Genomic DNA, 13318 nt, shown 5'->3' with positions numbered 1-13318 from the left:
AAGTCACACTCTCTCAGCCTCAGGGCAAGGCAGTGGCAAAGCCCCCTATGAGCCAATCTTGGCAGGAAAACCCTAGGATAGGCTTGCCTTAAGCTCGACACAAGTAGGTAAAGCTACCTTTACCTTTTAAAAACACCTTTCCCTTTTTAAGGCCGACACAAGTGGGAAACGGCTATTTGAAGGCACACCACAACAAATAAGACATAGGCTATTATGTTCTTATGGTTTAAATTGAATGTCATGCTGCCCTGAGAGTCTCAGATACAGGGCAGGAGCCCTGGCCAAGAGCTACAGACAGTTCCCATCTCAAACCAGTCCCTTCTCCACCCCACCAGCCTACAGACTACAATTCCCAGAGTTCCTCAGCACTCAGCCTGGATAGTTAAAGCAGTCTCAAACTGGATTATTTCAGCAACGTGTCTTGCACAGTCCAACATTCAAACCACCAGGGCACTGCCTGGCTCTCTCCATCATGTGAGGGTTGCATTAAGCCAGGGAAACCTATGGTCCTCCAGGTTCTGTGAAACTACAATTCCCATCATGCCTCAGCACCAGCCAAGCTGGAGGTAGTTTTAGCCAGGCCCACGCGGGCTTGGTTGCGTCATCATAAAGGGGAGGAGCTATAACCAAGCCAAGCCCTCATGAGCCTGGCTAAAACTACCTCCAGCTTGGCTGGTGCTGAGGCATGATGGGAGTTGTAGTTCCTCAGGAAACCAACAATATAAACACCTTGAAGACTTTCCTGCCAGCTGTAGAGCCTGTCTATTCCTTTTTGAAGCTTGTGTGGTGCGACAAAATTATTTTGTCCTAAACAACAACAACAACAACAACAGCAGCAACAACAACAAAATAACCATGAGCCTGCCTGGCACTTCATCTTGTTCTTGGCACTTTAGTCTGGGGCCTTGACTCTGTGTGTGTGTGTGTGTGTGTGTGTTAAAAACCATATTTTAAAGGCTAAACCCTTGATTCTATTTCTACTAGCTATATATATATTGTGTATGTGTGTGTGTATGAAGCTAGTGCATTAAAAACCATATTTTCAAGGCATCTATTTCTACTAGCTTCATATATACACACACACAGAGTACATGTGAGCATATATAGATTTGTATATTGTATTGTGTTATTGGTTTTATCTATTTTATGATGTGTTTGTAACTGATTTTAAATTTTGTGTACACTGCTTTCATCTTTTGGAAAAGCAGTATAAAAATAAAATTTATTATACATATATATATATATATATATATGAAGCTAGTGTATTAATTACCATTTTTAAAGGTTAAACTCTTGGCTCTATCTCTACTAGCTTTATATATATATATACACACACACACACACACACACACACATGTGTATATTCTGACAGTACATGTCAGAATATATATATACACACACACATATATATATATATATGAAGTTAGTGTACTAAAAGCATATATTAAAGGCTAAACCCTTGATTCTATTTCTACTAGCAATACAGTATGTATATGTATATATATATATATATATATATTGTTTATGTGCATATGAAGTTTTATACACATACACACACAGTACATGTGAGCATATATATATATATATATATATATATACTGTATATATATATGAAACTAGTGTATTAACAACCATTTTTAAAGGTTAAATTCTTGGGTCTATTACTACTAGCTTCATATATCTATATATATATATATATATATATATATATATACACACACACATATATATACACATATATACGCATGCAGTACATGTGAGAATATATACACACACACATATATATATATATATCAAGCTAGTGTACTAAAAACTGTATATTAAAGGCTAAATCCTTGGTTCCATTTCTACTAGCTTCATATACAGTGTGTGTATGTATATATGTGTATGTGTGTGTATATATATCTATATATATACACACACACTATGTATAGATACACACATCTATATATGTATGCATATTTATTGGTGTGTTGAATTCAAACATCAACCATTTCTCTTAGTGCTGGAGGCCCCTGACGTTCCTAGAGAGGGCACAACTCTATGGTCCATTCGCAGCAGTGATGCTGGAGGACCTTGCTTCCTAGAGAAGCCCATTTCCAGCAGAGTGGCGCTGGAGGACCTAGAGACTAGAGGTCTGCTTGCACTTGACTCTACTGTTCAACCAGTTTAAAAAAGGTTTTGTCGAGCGAGCCACTCAGCTTGTGGTCTCTCCCTCCAGCTTTCCCATAAAGGGAAGGCGGAACGGTCATCAATGGCAGAGGAAGGCCCCATCGATACAGCGGAGAGAACCCCACTGCATCTGGGGGCACCCCCTGCCAGCTTCCCGCTCAGGAGAGACCACTTTGCCTCCTCCTCGTGGTTCGCTCGACCGACCACTTTCGAATGCACTTCTCTAGTGAGACACTATAGAAATGATCCCTGAAAGTATAGTCTTAACCGGGAAAGGCTCGGCCCTCCCTGCCTGGCTCTCCTCGATGACCTTCCTGGTCACAGCGACTTCCCATTCAAGGCTCCTCTACGGACACATTCCTCCTCTCCATCGACTGCTACAAACCTCCATCCTCTCCATTTCGAGTAAAGGCTTTGACAGGCATAGCTTTTGGACAGAACCTGCGCCCACCCAGAAGCCTCCCCGGGTTCTCATTTGAATATAGAACGCGTAAAGGCCAATCGCAGAGCCCGAAGGCGGAGAGCCACGCCTACCGCGAGGGCCGCTTGCCACTCCGGGTTCTCATTTGCATATAGAACGGGTAGAGGCCAATCGGAGAGCGCGAAGGTGGAGAGCCACGCCTACCAAGCTCTTTAGAAAGGAGAGCAGCCTGCCTCTCCGGGCTCTCATTTGCATAGAGAACGCGGAACAGCCAAATGCAGAGCCCGGAGGTGGAGAGCCACGCCTACCAAGCTATTAGAAAGGAGGGCCGCTTTGAGCTCTATTCAACACTAGGGGCGCTGCTGCTCACCAACCTCAATGAATACCTTATGGCTGCAACCACACTGCAGAAATAACCCAGTTTGAGACTGCTTTAACTGCCTTGGCTCAGTGCTAGGGAACTCTGGGAACTGTAGTTTTTGTGCATTGAGCCTTCTCTGTCAGAGGGAGCCAGGGCAGTTAAAGCAGTCTCGAACTGGATTATTTCTGCGGTGCGTTTTGGACCACAGTGGTGTCAAACCAGATTATCTCAACCAGATTATCTGTGTCCGCACTGCGGAGATGATAATCTAGGTTGATGCCGCTTTAACTGCCACAAAATGGAGGACATGGCCAAATACAAGGTAAAAAATGCTCGCTGGGACGTAAATCCATGCTTCTTTGCCATGCTCAAACCGTCCATAGTTTGGGCACCACTGCAATGCGCCATCTAGACACTCTACATCTACTAACTGAGCCTACAATCGCATTGGGGTTTTTAACTGCGGCGTCACACTGCTGGCCCACGTTCGACTTTGGACGGCGATGGCAAACCTCCTCTGAACAAACCTTGCCGGAAAAAAGACCCATGATAAAGTTCGCCGTTATGTCAGAAACAACTTGAACGCATCACAACAACAACGACAACAATTCCAGAGTCATAGGTCCGAAACGCACTGCAGAAATAGTCCAGTTTGAGACGGCTTTAACCGAGCTCAAATGCTGAGGAAGTTTTGGAATTGTTGTGTTTGTGAGACATTTTAATATATATATATATATATGGATTATTTTAACATATATACATAAACAATGTTGTGTAAGCCCCCTTCCCCTCTCTCACAGAATTTTGGGTTAAAAAGCGTTAATTGAGGAGTCCTTGTTTGCGAGACGTTGGGTCTTCTCTGTCAGAGAGCTTTGGTATCAATGAACTACAATTCCCAGGATGCCCTAGCACTGATTCAGGGCAGTTAAAGCAGTCCCAAACTAGATTATTTCTGCAGTGGGTTTTCCGGCAATGTGTTGAATATGCCTAATAGGAATGCAAACTGATAATACGCACAACTATAACAAAACCTTTGGCTGCCACAGTGGCTCCCAAACTTTGGTCCTCCGAGCATTTTGGACTTCGGCTCCCAGAAGCCTCAATGGTCAGGCATTCTGGGAGCTGTAGTCCAAGACATCTGGAGGACCAAAGTTTGGGGACCACTGGGTTAGAGTATTCGACTGGGCCTAGAAGTGAATATACACTGCTTGGTGAATATAATACTAATTCGGTACCACTTTAACTGCCTTGGCTCAATGCTAGGGAATTCTGGGAAGGGAAGTTGGCTGAAACATTTCACCTTCTCCACCAGAGAGCTCTGGTGCCACAATGTACTACAATTCCCAGAATTCCTTAGCACTGAGCCAGGGCACTTAAAGCGGTCTCAAATTGGATTATTTCTGCAGTGTGTTCTGGACCGTAGCCCAACATTCAGGCCACCAAGCCTCTGATTTCCAAACTCTGGTTCTCCAGGTGTTTTGGCCTCCAGCTCTCCCAGAAGCCTCAGCCATCTTGGCTGAAGGTCTAGGATTCTGGGAGTTGAAGTCCTAAATATCTGGAAGGCCAGAGTTTGGGAATCACTTCTTAGGCCATTGGATTTGTTCAGGGGTGTGTATGTGTCTGCCTTTGTCTTTGCCTTCCCCTGCGGCTGAGAGAGTGTGACTTGCCTGAGGTCAACCAGTGGGTTTGCATGCCAAGTCTCCACAGTCAGAGTCCGACACACAAAGCACTGCACCAGCTTTTTCCAGGAACTGAGTTTGATTAAAGAGAGGACTGGCTTCTGAAATCTGTTATTAGACCATTTTTAAAAAGGGGTTTTCTTTTGAGCGAACCACTCAGCTTGTGGTCTCTCCCTCCGTCCTCCCCATAAAGGGAAGGCAGAACGGTCCTCAATGGCAAGGAAAGGCCCCATTGACCCAGTGGAGGAGACCCCACTGCATCTGGGGGCACCCCCTGACAGCTTCCCGCTCAGGAGAGACCACTCGGCCTCCTCCTCGTGGTTCGCTCGACCGACCACTTTCGAATGCACTTCTCTAGTGAGACACTATAGAAATGATCCCTGAAAGTATAGTCTTGGCCTGAGCTGGAGCTCCAGAAAGGCCCAGCAGAGGCAGCCTAGCTTCCAGGCCGAGGGGAGCCAAGGGCCAAGTCCCCCTCGGATGCCTTTGGCCTGGCACCCAGGGACCCTCAGGGCCCCATTTTGGATTCGGGGTGAAGTCCAGATCCAGGCAAGGCCAGCAAAGGACTCCTGCGGCAGCCCAGATGGAGGGAAGGCACCTTTGCAGTCTCTCTGCAGGAAAAGAACCAGACAGCAGGATTAGCATAGCCCATGCCCCAAATTAGCATAACCACACCCCCAAGTAGTAGAGTCCATGCCCCCAATCAAGATCCCACCAAGATCTGGTGGGTCTGGTTCCTTGCATGTGCTTGGGCAAGTCACACTCTCTCAGCCTCAGGGCAAGGCAGTGGCAAAGCCCCCTCTAAACCAATCTTGGCAGGAAAACCCCAGGACAGGCTTGCCTTAACCTCGACACAAGTAGGTAAAGATAAAGGTACCTTTACCTACTATGCCTTTACCTTTTTAAAAGACCTTTGCCTTTTTATAGGGTCACTATAAGGTTTGAAAGCACCCCTGTCTCCCTCAGTTCCTGGCAAACATTCCCTGCCTGGCAAAGTCACACTCTCTCAGCCTCGGGGCAAGGCAGTGGTAAAGCCACCTGTGAGCAACTCTTGCCAAGAAAACCCCACGATAGGCAGCATGGCCAGATGGTACAACTCTAAAAGAAGGAAAATGGAGGACTTTAAGAGTTGGGGCCACCCAACCCTCTTCTGCCATGCAGGAATACACACTCAAAGCACACCCAACAGATGGCTAGCCAGCCTCCAAACCTCCAAAGAAGGAGACTCCATCGCACTCACATTAATGTAGGACATTCAAAGAAAATGCTTCTGAAGAAGTAGACTGAAGTCTAGGAAAACTCATGCCGCCAACCTCTTTCTTTCAGTGAGTCTCAAAGGTGCTACAACATTTACACATTGATTCTACAGACTAACATGGCTCTATCTTTGAATTCAAGAAAAAATGTTGGAGACAAAGCAGAAAACACTCCCATAAAAGTAAGTCCATGCCTCTTAGTCATGTCAGAACGGAGGGTATGTGGGAATGCTTCCTGGGATGAAGGCTGAAATGTAGGACATGTCCTTGGAAAGGAGGATGCCTGGCCCTTAGGGTCGCCATAAGTGGGGAATGACCCGAAGGCACACAACAACAACAACAGCAACAACATTGTTCTACTACTTTTAATTCTAATGATTGCATCTCAGCGCAACCATGGAGGAAAAGGAGTCGGCATTACCCAATCTCAAAACAGACTGACCAGCAATTTTTAACTATTTGTTCTGTGTCTGTTCTCCGTAAGGCTGTATCCGCCCTGCAGAAATAACTCAGTTTAACTGCCCTGGCTCAGTGCTATGGGATTCTGGGAACTGTGAGACACTTAGCCTTCTCTGTCAGAGAGAGATCTGGTGCCATAACAAACTACGATTCCTGGAATTCCTTAGCACTGAGTCATGGAAGTTAAAGCGGTGCCAAGATGGATGATCTCTGCAATGTGGACCCAGTCTTAGTGGGGGAGCAGGGACTGGACTCCTATGGTTCCAATGGTAAAGTGAAGGGGAAAAGTAGCAGAAACATTATTAAACCAGTTTTAAAAAAGGGTTTCTTTTGAGCGAACCCCTCGCTTGTGGTCTCTCCCTCCGTCCTCCCCATAAGGGAAGGCAGACGTCCTCAATGGCAAGGAAGGCCCCATTGACCCAGGGAGGGACCCCACTGATCTGGGGGCCCCCCTGCCAACTTCCCGCTCAGGAAGAACCACTCGGCCTCCTCCTTGTGGTTCGCTCACCGACCACTTTCGATGCACTTCCTAGTGAGAACATAGAAATGATCCCTGAAAGTATAGTCTTGGCCTGAGCTGGAGCTCCAGAAAGGCCCAGCAGAGGGCCTAGCTTCCAGGCCGAGGGGAGCCAAGGGCAAGCCCCCCTCGGATGCCCTTGGCCTGGCACCCAGGGACCCCCAGGCCCCATTTTGGATTCGGGGTGAGCCCAGATCCAGGCAAGGCCAGCAAAGGACTCCTGCAGCAGCCCAGATGGAGGGAAGGCACTTTGAGTCTCTCTGCAGGAAAGAAGCAACAGCAGGATTAGCATAGTCCACGCCCCTAATAGCATATTCCCACTCCCCCAATAGATACCCTCAATTAAGAGCTACTAAACTGGCAGATCTGGTTCCGCATGTATTGGGCAAGTCACACTCTCTCAGCCTCAGGGCAAGGCAGTGGCAAAGCTGTCTCTGAGCAAATCTTGCCAGAGATCTTGCAGCACCTTGAGCCTCACTGAAAGAAGAAGTTGGCAGCATGAGCTTTCCTAGACATCTGGAAGAGATGCTTTTACTTGAATGTCCTACATTAATGTGGAGAAGGCCCTTTGGAGTGGGATGCAGTCTCATCCTTCGGAGTTTGGAGGCTGCATAGCCTTCTGTTGGGTGTGCTTTGGGTGTGTCTTCCTGCTGGCAGAAGAGGGTTGGATTGCATGGCTCCAACTTTAAGATCCTACATTTTCCTCATTTAGGGTTATGACATCAGGCCATGCTGTCCTAAGGCGACCCCTGCCTTGCCACTGCCTTGCCTGAGGCTGAGAGAGTGTGACTTGCCCAAGCACATGCAAGGAAATGGTGCTGCCAGATGGGTGGGCGGGTTCCTGATTCAGGAGGCATGAATTATCTAACTGGGGGCGTGGAGTATGCTAATTAGGGGCGTGGACTATGCTAATCCTGCTGCTGTTTCTTTTACTGCAGAGATGCAAAGGTGCCTTCCTCCATCTGGGCTGCCGCAGGAGTCCTTTGCTGGCCTTGCCTGGATCTGGGCTCACCCCGAATCCAAAAGGGGTCCCTGGGGGTCCCTGGGTGCCAGGCCAAGGGCATCCGAGGGGGACTTGGCCCTTGGCTCCCCTCGGCCTGGAAGCGGCTGCCTCTGCTGGGCCTTTCTGGAGCTCCAGCTCAGGCCAAGACTATACTTTCAGGGATCATTTCTATAGTGTCTCACTAGAGAATGCATTCGAAGTGGTCGGTCGAGCGAACCACAGGAGGAGGCCGAGTGGTCTCTCCTGAGCGGGAAGTTGGCAGGGGGCGCCCCCAGATGCAGTGGGGTCCCCTCCGCTGGGTCAATGGGGCCTTTCTTGCCATTGAGGACCGTTCGCCTTCCCTTGATGGGGAGGAGGAGGGAGAGACCACAAGCGAGTGGTGCGCTCAAAAAAACCCTTTTTTTAAACTGGTTTAATAATAGATTTCTCTACTTTTCCCCTTCACTTTACCATTGGAAACATAGAGTCAGTCCATGCTCCAATGGTCCACTAAGACTGGGTCCACATTGCAGAGATCATCATCTTGGCACCGCTTTAACTTCCATGGCTCAGTGCTAAGAATTCCAGGAATGTAGTTTGTTGTGGCACCAGATCTCTCTCTGACAGAGAAGGCTAAATGTCTCACACGTTCCCAGAATCCTAGGACACAGGCAGTTAAATAGGTATTCTGCATTGCGGATGCAGCCTAAAGTAATTATTATTATTATTATTATTATTATTATTATTATTATTCCATATCCCACCTCTCTACAAAAAGCAAAAAAGATTATTTGAGTTGTTGTTATTATGTTTAAAACACCACACATATCGTTTATTCTATCCTGGCCTTTCCCAAAACTGGGACTCAGAGTGGCTTACAATATTTTGAAATAAAACACAAACCCTACAATGAAGCACCGCTGGCTCCTCCAGTTCTTGGCACCTGAGGCAAGTCCACACTCTCTCAGCCTCATGGGAAGGCAATGGTAACCCTCCTCTGAGCAAATCTTGCCAAGAAACCCAGGATAGGTTTGCCAAGGTGGCCAGATGCCATCATCCCAAAAAGAAGGACAATGTAGGGATCTACCAATGGAAGGGACCACTAAGGGCCCATTTAATCCAACCTGGTCTTGTAAGCACTGCAGCCTCCAAACCTCCAGTAATATCTGTGAAACCTTGAGCAAGTCACACTGTCTCAGCCCTGGCCATTGCAACCCCCCTCTGAACAAACTTGCCAAGGAAACCGTGATAGACATGCCTTAGGGTCGCCAGAATTGGGAAACACTTGAAGGCACACAACAAACCCCTCAGTGTTGTGGTTTCTGACAGTACACAACTCAATGTCCTCATTGCAATGGAGGACAAGGTGCCGCACAAGGGGGGCATTGAGAAATAGGAGGGTCATGACCAAATGCAAGTCCAAAATACTTCTCTAAACGCAAATGCATGCTTCTTAGCCGTGCTCAGAATGGAAGACATTTTGACATTCCTCTTTGACACAAGACACAAATGGAGGGCACGTCCTGGAAAAGGAGGACCGCCGTCACCCTGGCTCCTGTCAGGGTGACCAGAGTCCTCACCGCAAAGGAGGGCAAGGCGCCACAAAATGAAAAATGGAGGACACGACCAAAGAAAAGCAAGCACACTCCCATGAATATAAAATTCATGCTTCTTAGCCGTGCTCAAAATGGAAGACGTTTGACGTTCCTCCTGGACAGAAGGCTGAAATGGAGGACATGCCTTGGAAATGGAGGACATGTGGTCACCCTGGCTCCTTCCAAAACTTTTGCAAACCTCGCAGGTGGCAATATTTTGTTTCCGAACACATTTTGCAGTTCCTAAAAAGAAAATCCCTTGCATAGATAGCCATAGAAGGAGCAAAACCTGAAATGAGGTTCCCTTACCCTTCTTCAGGAGTTTCTTCACTTTCTCATAGTTCCCTTGCTTCACGTATTCGTGCAAACGCGCTTCCAGGGATTCTTTTTCACCTTGCCAAGCTGCACGGGCATGGGATGGGGGAGAGCATAGGCCATGGTCTGAGAAAGAAGAGGTCAAAATGGGTTTTTATACCATGGAAAGGCTAGCTGAACCACCAAAAAGCTCTGTTTGCAAAAATCCATCCCCAAAATCCATCTAAAATGAGATACATATAACAACAGTCAATACAGTGGGCCCTTGTTATCCCTGGGGTTTGGTTCCAGGATCCCCATGGATAACAGAATCCGTGGATGCTCAAGTCCCATTCAATATAATGGCAGAGCAAAATGGTGTCCCTTATATAAATGGAAAATCAAGGTTTGATATTTGAAATTTATACTTTTTTGAAACATTTTCAAATCTGGATGCTTAATCCGGTATAAGAAATCCCTGTATAAGAAGGCTGACTGTATATGTGTATTATATATATTGCATATAATAAACTGTTGCTCTTGTTGTTGGCTGGGTAAGAGCATGTTAAAATATAAGACGCAATAAAAACAATTATTATTATTATTTCCTTCTCAACTAGGCTGGATATAGCATGTTAAAATACACAATAAAATCCATTATTATTATTATTATATTATTCTTTCCCTCTCTCCTCAAGGCTGGATACAGCATTTTAAAATACAAAACACTATTAAAAAACCAATTGTTATTGTTATTATTATTGTTGTTTATTATTATTATTTATTTCCCGCTTCTCCTCAAGGCTGGGTACAACATGTTAAAATACATTAAAAACATTGTTCTTATTGTGTTATTAGTGTTATATTTATTTATTTCCCTCCTCTCCAATACAAAACACAATAATACACATGGTTATTACTGATTTTTTATGTTATTATTATATTATTATATTTATTTCACCTTCTCTCCTCAATACAAAACACAATTAAATACACATGGTTGTTATACGATATTATTATTATTATTATATTTATTTTCCCTTCTCCCTCAATACAAAACACAAATACACATGGTTGTTATACTATGAATTATTATATTATATTTATTTTCCCTTCTCTCTCAATACAAAACACAATTAAATACACATGGTTGTTATTCTGATTATTATTATATTATTATTATTTTTCCTTCTCTCTTCAATACAAAACACAATTAAATACACATGGTTGTTATTACTGTTATTAGCAGTATATTTATTTATTTCCCTCCTCTCCTCAGTACAAACACAGTTAAATAGACATGGTTGTTATATTATTATTATTATTATTATTATTTATTTCCCTTCTCTCCCTCAATACAAAACACAATTAATACACATGTTGTTATTACTGATATTATTATTATTATTATTATTATATTCATTTCCCCTTTTCTCCTGAATACAAAACACAATTAAATACACATGGTTGTTATTACTGTTATTAGCAGTATTATTTATTATTTCCCTCCTCTCCCAGTACAAAACACAACTGAAATTGTTATAGTACTATTATTCTTTCCCTCTTCTCCCCAGGCTCCAGGTGGGCTTAAAATTGAAAAACACACCTATTTTTAGTTTTATGTTATTTTACTAAACACACCATAAGCCCCCAGTTAAAAGGGAATGCAGATAAACCCATATATAAGCCCCCAGTTAAAAGGCAACTGCCATAAAACCCATATACAGTATAAGCCCCCAGTTAAAGGAAAAACACTTACAAAAACATTATATATATATATAATATATAATATATAATATACACTCCTGTTTATAAGTTTTAAAAACACTTATTTTTATTTTTTATTTTATTTTACTTAAACACACCATAAGCCCCTCATTTAAAAGGGAATGCAGATAAAACCCATATATAAGCCCCCTATAGACTCCTAAGTGTGTGTGTGTGTGTGTGTGTATGTTTTTAAAGTCATGAAAGGCTTCCTGGTTTCTTAATTAATTAATTAATTAATAAAACCTGCCTTCTCTTCTCTGATAAAGATGGAACTGGATTACAGCAAATAGGAAAAAAAGGAGGGAAATCCAAATTTTTATACTTATATACATACATTGACCTACATAGACATTTTATAGATATACTGTACATCTATACATATATCCCAAGCCTTTTATTGTTTTATTCCTTATTATATTTCTAGTATATATTGGACAGGTATTTACTTTAAGAGGCCTAGTGGTCACAACAAAGGGGATGTCCTTTTTTCCAGCACTTCTGAGGCTCCATGAGGGGCTTTTTCACCCTAAAATTAAAGATATTCCCCTCCTATTTCTTCATTTTCAGGTTTTATTACCCACCCAGCCTCAACTGCCAAGGAATCCGTTGGTTAAACCCCCAAGTTCCAACGTTCCTCAGTCTGAAGGGGATGTAACGTGTGTGCGCGCCAACACGTGTCACAGTGTTTGCTTATACACCATATTTAGCCTTGTCATTTGGTTTTCCTATCTCCTCTCCCCCTCTTTTCTGCATAAATAATCCAGTTTGAGACCGCTTTAACAGCCCTGGTTCAATGCTAGAGAATTATGGGAATTGTAGTTTTGTGAGACGTTGAGCCTTCTCTGTCAGAGAGAGGTCTTTTGGGGCCACAAAGAACTACAGTTCCCAGAATTCCCTAGCACTGAGCCAGGGCAGTCAAAGTTATTTCTGCAGTGTGTGTTTTTTGGATCATAGTTATGCAGTGCTAGGGAATCCTGGGAATTGTAGTTTTATTGTGGCCCCCATACATTTCTCTGACAGAGAAGGCTCAATGTTTCACAGAACTACAGTTCCCAGGATTCCCTAGTACTGCTTAACTATAAATGTGTTGGATTTAGTATAATCATAATGCAAATTAATATTAGGCATAAATAATCAATAATTTCCACAATTAAAGGCCTCAAACTGGGTTATTTCTGCAGTGTGTTCTGGATCAATGTGTTCAATTTCCATAATCAGAATACAAATTAGTAATAGACATAACTGATTAATAATTTCCACAATTAAAGCAGTTTCAAACTGGGTTATTTCTGCAGTGTGTTCCGGATCAATGGGTTCAATTTAGCATAATCCTAATGCAAATTAATAATAGACCTAATCATTAGCACAATTAAAGTGGCCTCAAACTGGGTTATTCCTGCAGTGTCTTTTGTTGAATTTCCATAATCAGAATGCAAATTAATAACAGACGTAAATTATTAATGATTTGCACAATTAAACTGGATTATTTCTGCAGTGTGTTCTGGACCATAAATGTGTTTAATTTAGAAATAAATAGGATGCAGACTAATAATAATAGGGCTAATGTCATGATTTGCACAATTAAAGTGGCCTCAAACTGGGTTATTTCTGCAGTGCGTTTTGCACCATTAATGTGTTGCTTTGAACACACAACCATAATGCAAATTAATAGCAGATGTGACTGATTAATGATTTATATACAATTAAAGTGGGTTGTTGTTATTATTTCTGCAGTGTGTTTATGGCACTGTCAGGTTCATGATGAGGGAGAGGAGGAGACAAAGAAGAGGGAGGAGGAAGACAAAATGGAGG

At 43.5% G+C, this 13318-nt stretch overlaps 1 protein-coding gene and 4 non-coding genes across 5 annotated transcripts in view; 1 reads left to right on the top strand and 4 right to left on the bottom strand.

The window, feature by feature from the left end:
* TEX14 (testis expressed 14, intercellular bridge forming factor) overlaps window positions 1–13266 on the bottom strand; it is a 54224-nt gene extending 40958 nt beyond the window's left edge. The window contains exons 1-3 of the mRNA XM_042442607.1: window positions 13255–13266; window positions 11754–11778; window positions 9752–9883 (exon numbers count right to left, since the gene is read on the bottom strand). Of these exons, the coding sequence (XP_042298541.1) occupies window positions 9752–9883; window positions 11754–11778; window positions 13255–13266 (169 nt within the window). The remainder of the gene's footprint in view (window positions 1–9751; window positions 9884–11753; window positions 11779–13254) is intronic.
* LOC121917166 lies at window positions 2193–2437 on the bottom strand. Its single transcript, XR_006100970.1, has one exon. It is a non-coding gene; the product is annotated as a small nucleolar RNA U3 (small nucleolar RNA).
* Window positions 4785–5029, bottom strand: LOC121917168. Its single transcript, XR_006100972.1, has one exon. It is a non-coding gene; the product is annotated as a small nucleolar RNA U3 (small nucleolar RNA).
* On the bottom strand, window positions 6687–6917 carry LOC121917170. Its single transcript, XR_006100974.1, has one exon. It is a non-coding gene; the product is annotated as a small nucleolar RNA U3 (small nucleolar RNA).
* Window positions 8012–8249, top strand: LOC121917169. The gene has a single exon (XR_006100973.1). It is a non-coding gene; the product is annotated as a small nucleolar RNA U3 (small nucleolar RNA).
* Window positions 13267–13318: the final 52 nt, after the last annotated feature.

The sequence above is a fragment of the Sceloporus undulatus genome, chromosome 11 (genome assembly GCF_019175285.1).
Source record: "Sceloporus undulatus isolate JIND9_A2432 ecotype Alabama chromosome 11, SceUnd_v1.1, whole genome shotgun sequence".
Lineage (NCBI taxonomy): Eukaryota > Metazoa > Chordata > Lepidosauria > Squamata > Phrynosomatidae > Sceloporus > Sceloporus undulatus.
This window is presented reverse-complemented; position numbering and strand designations above follow the sequence as displayed.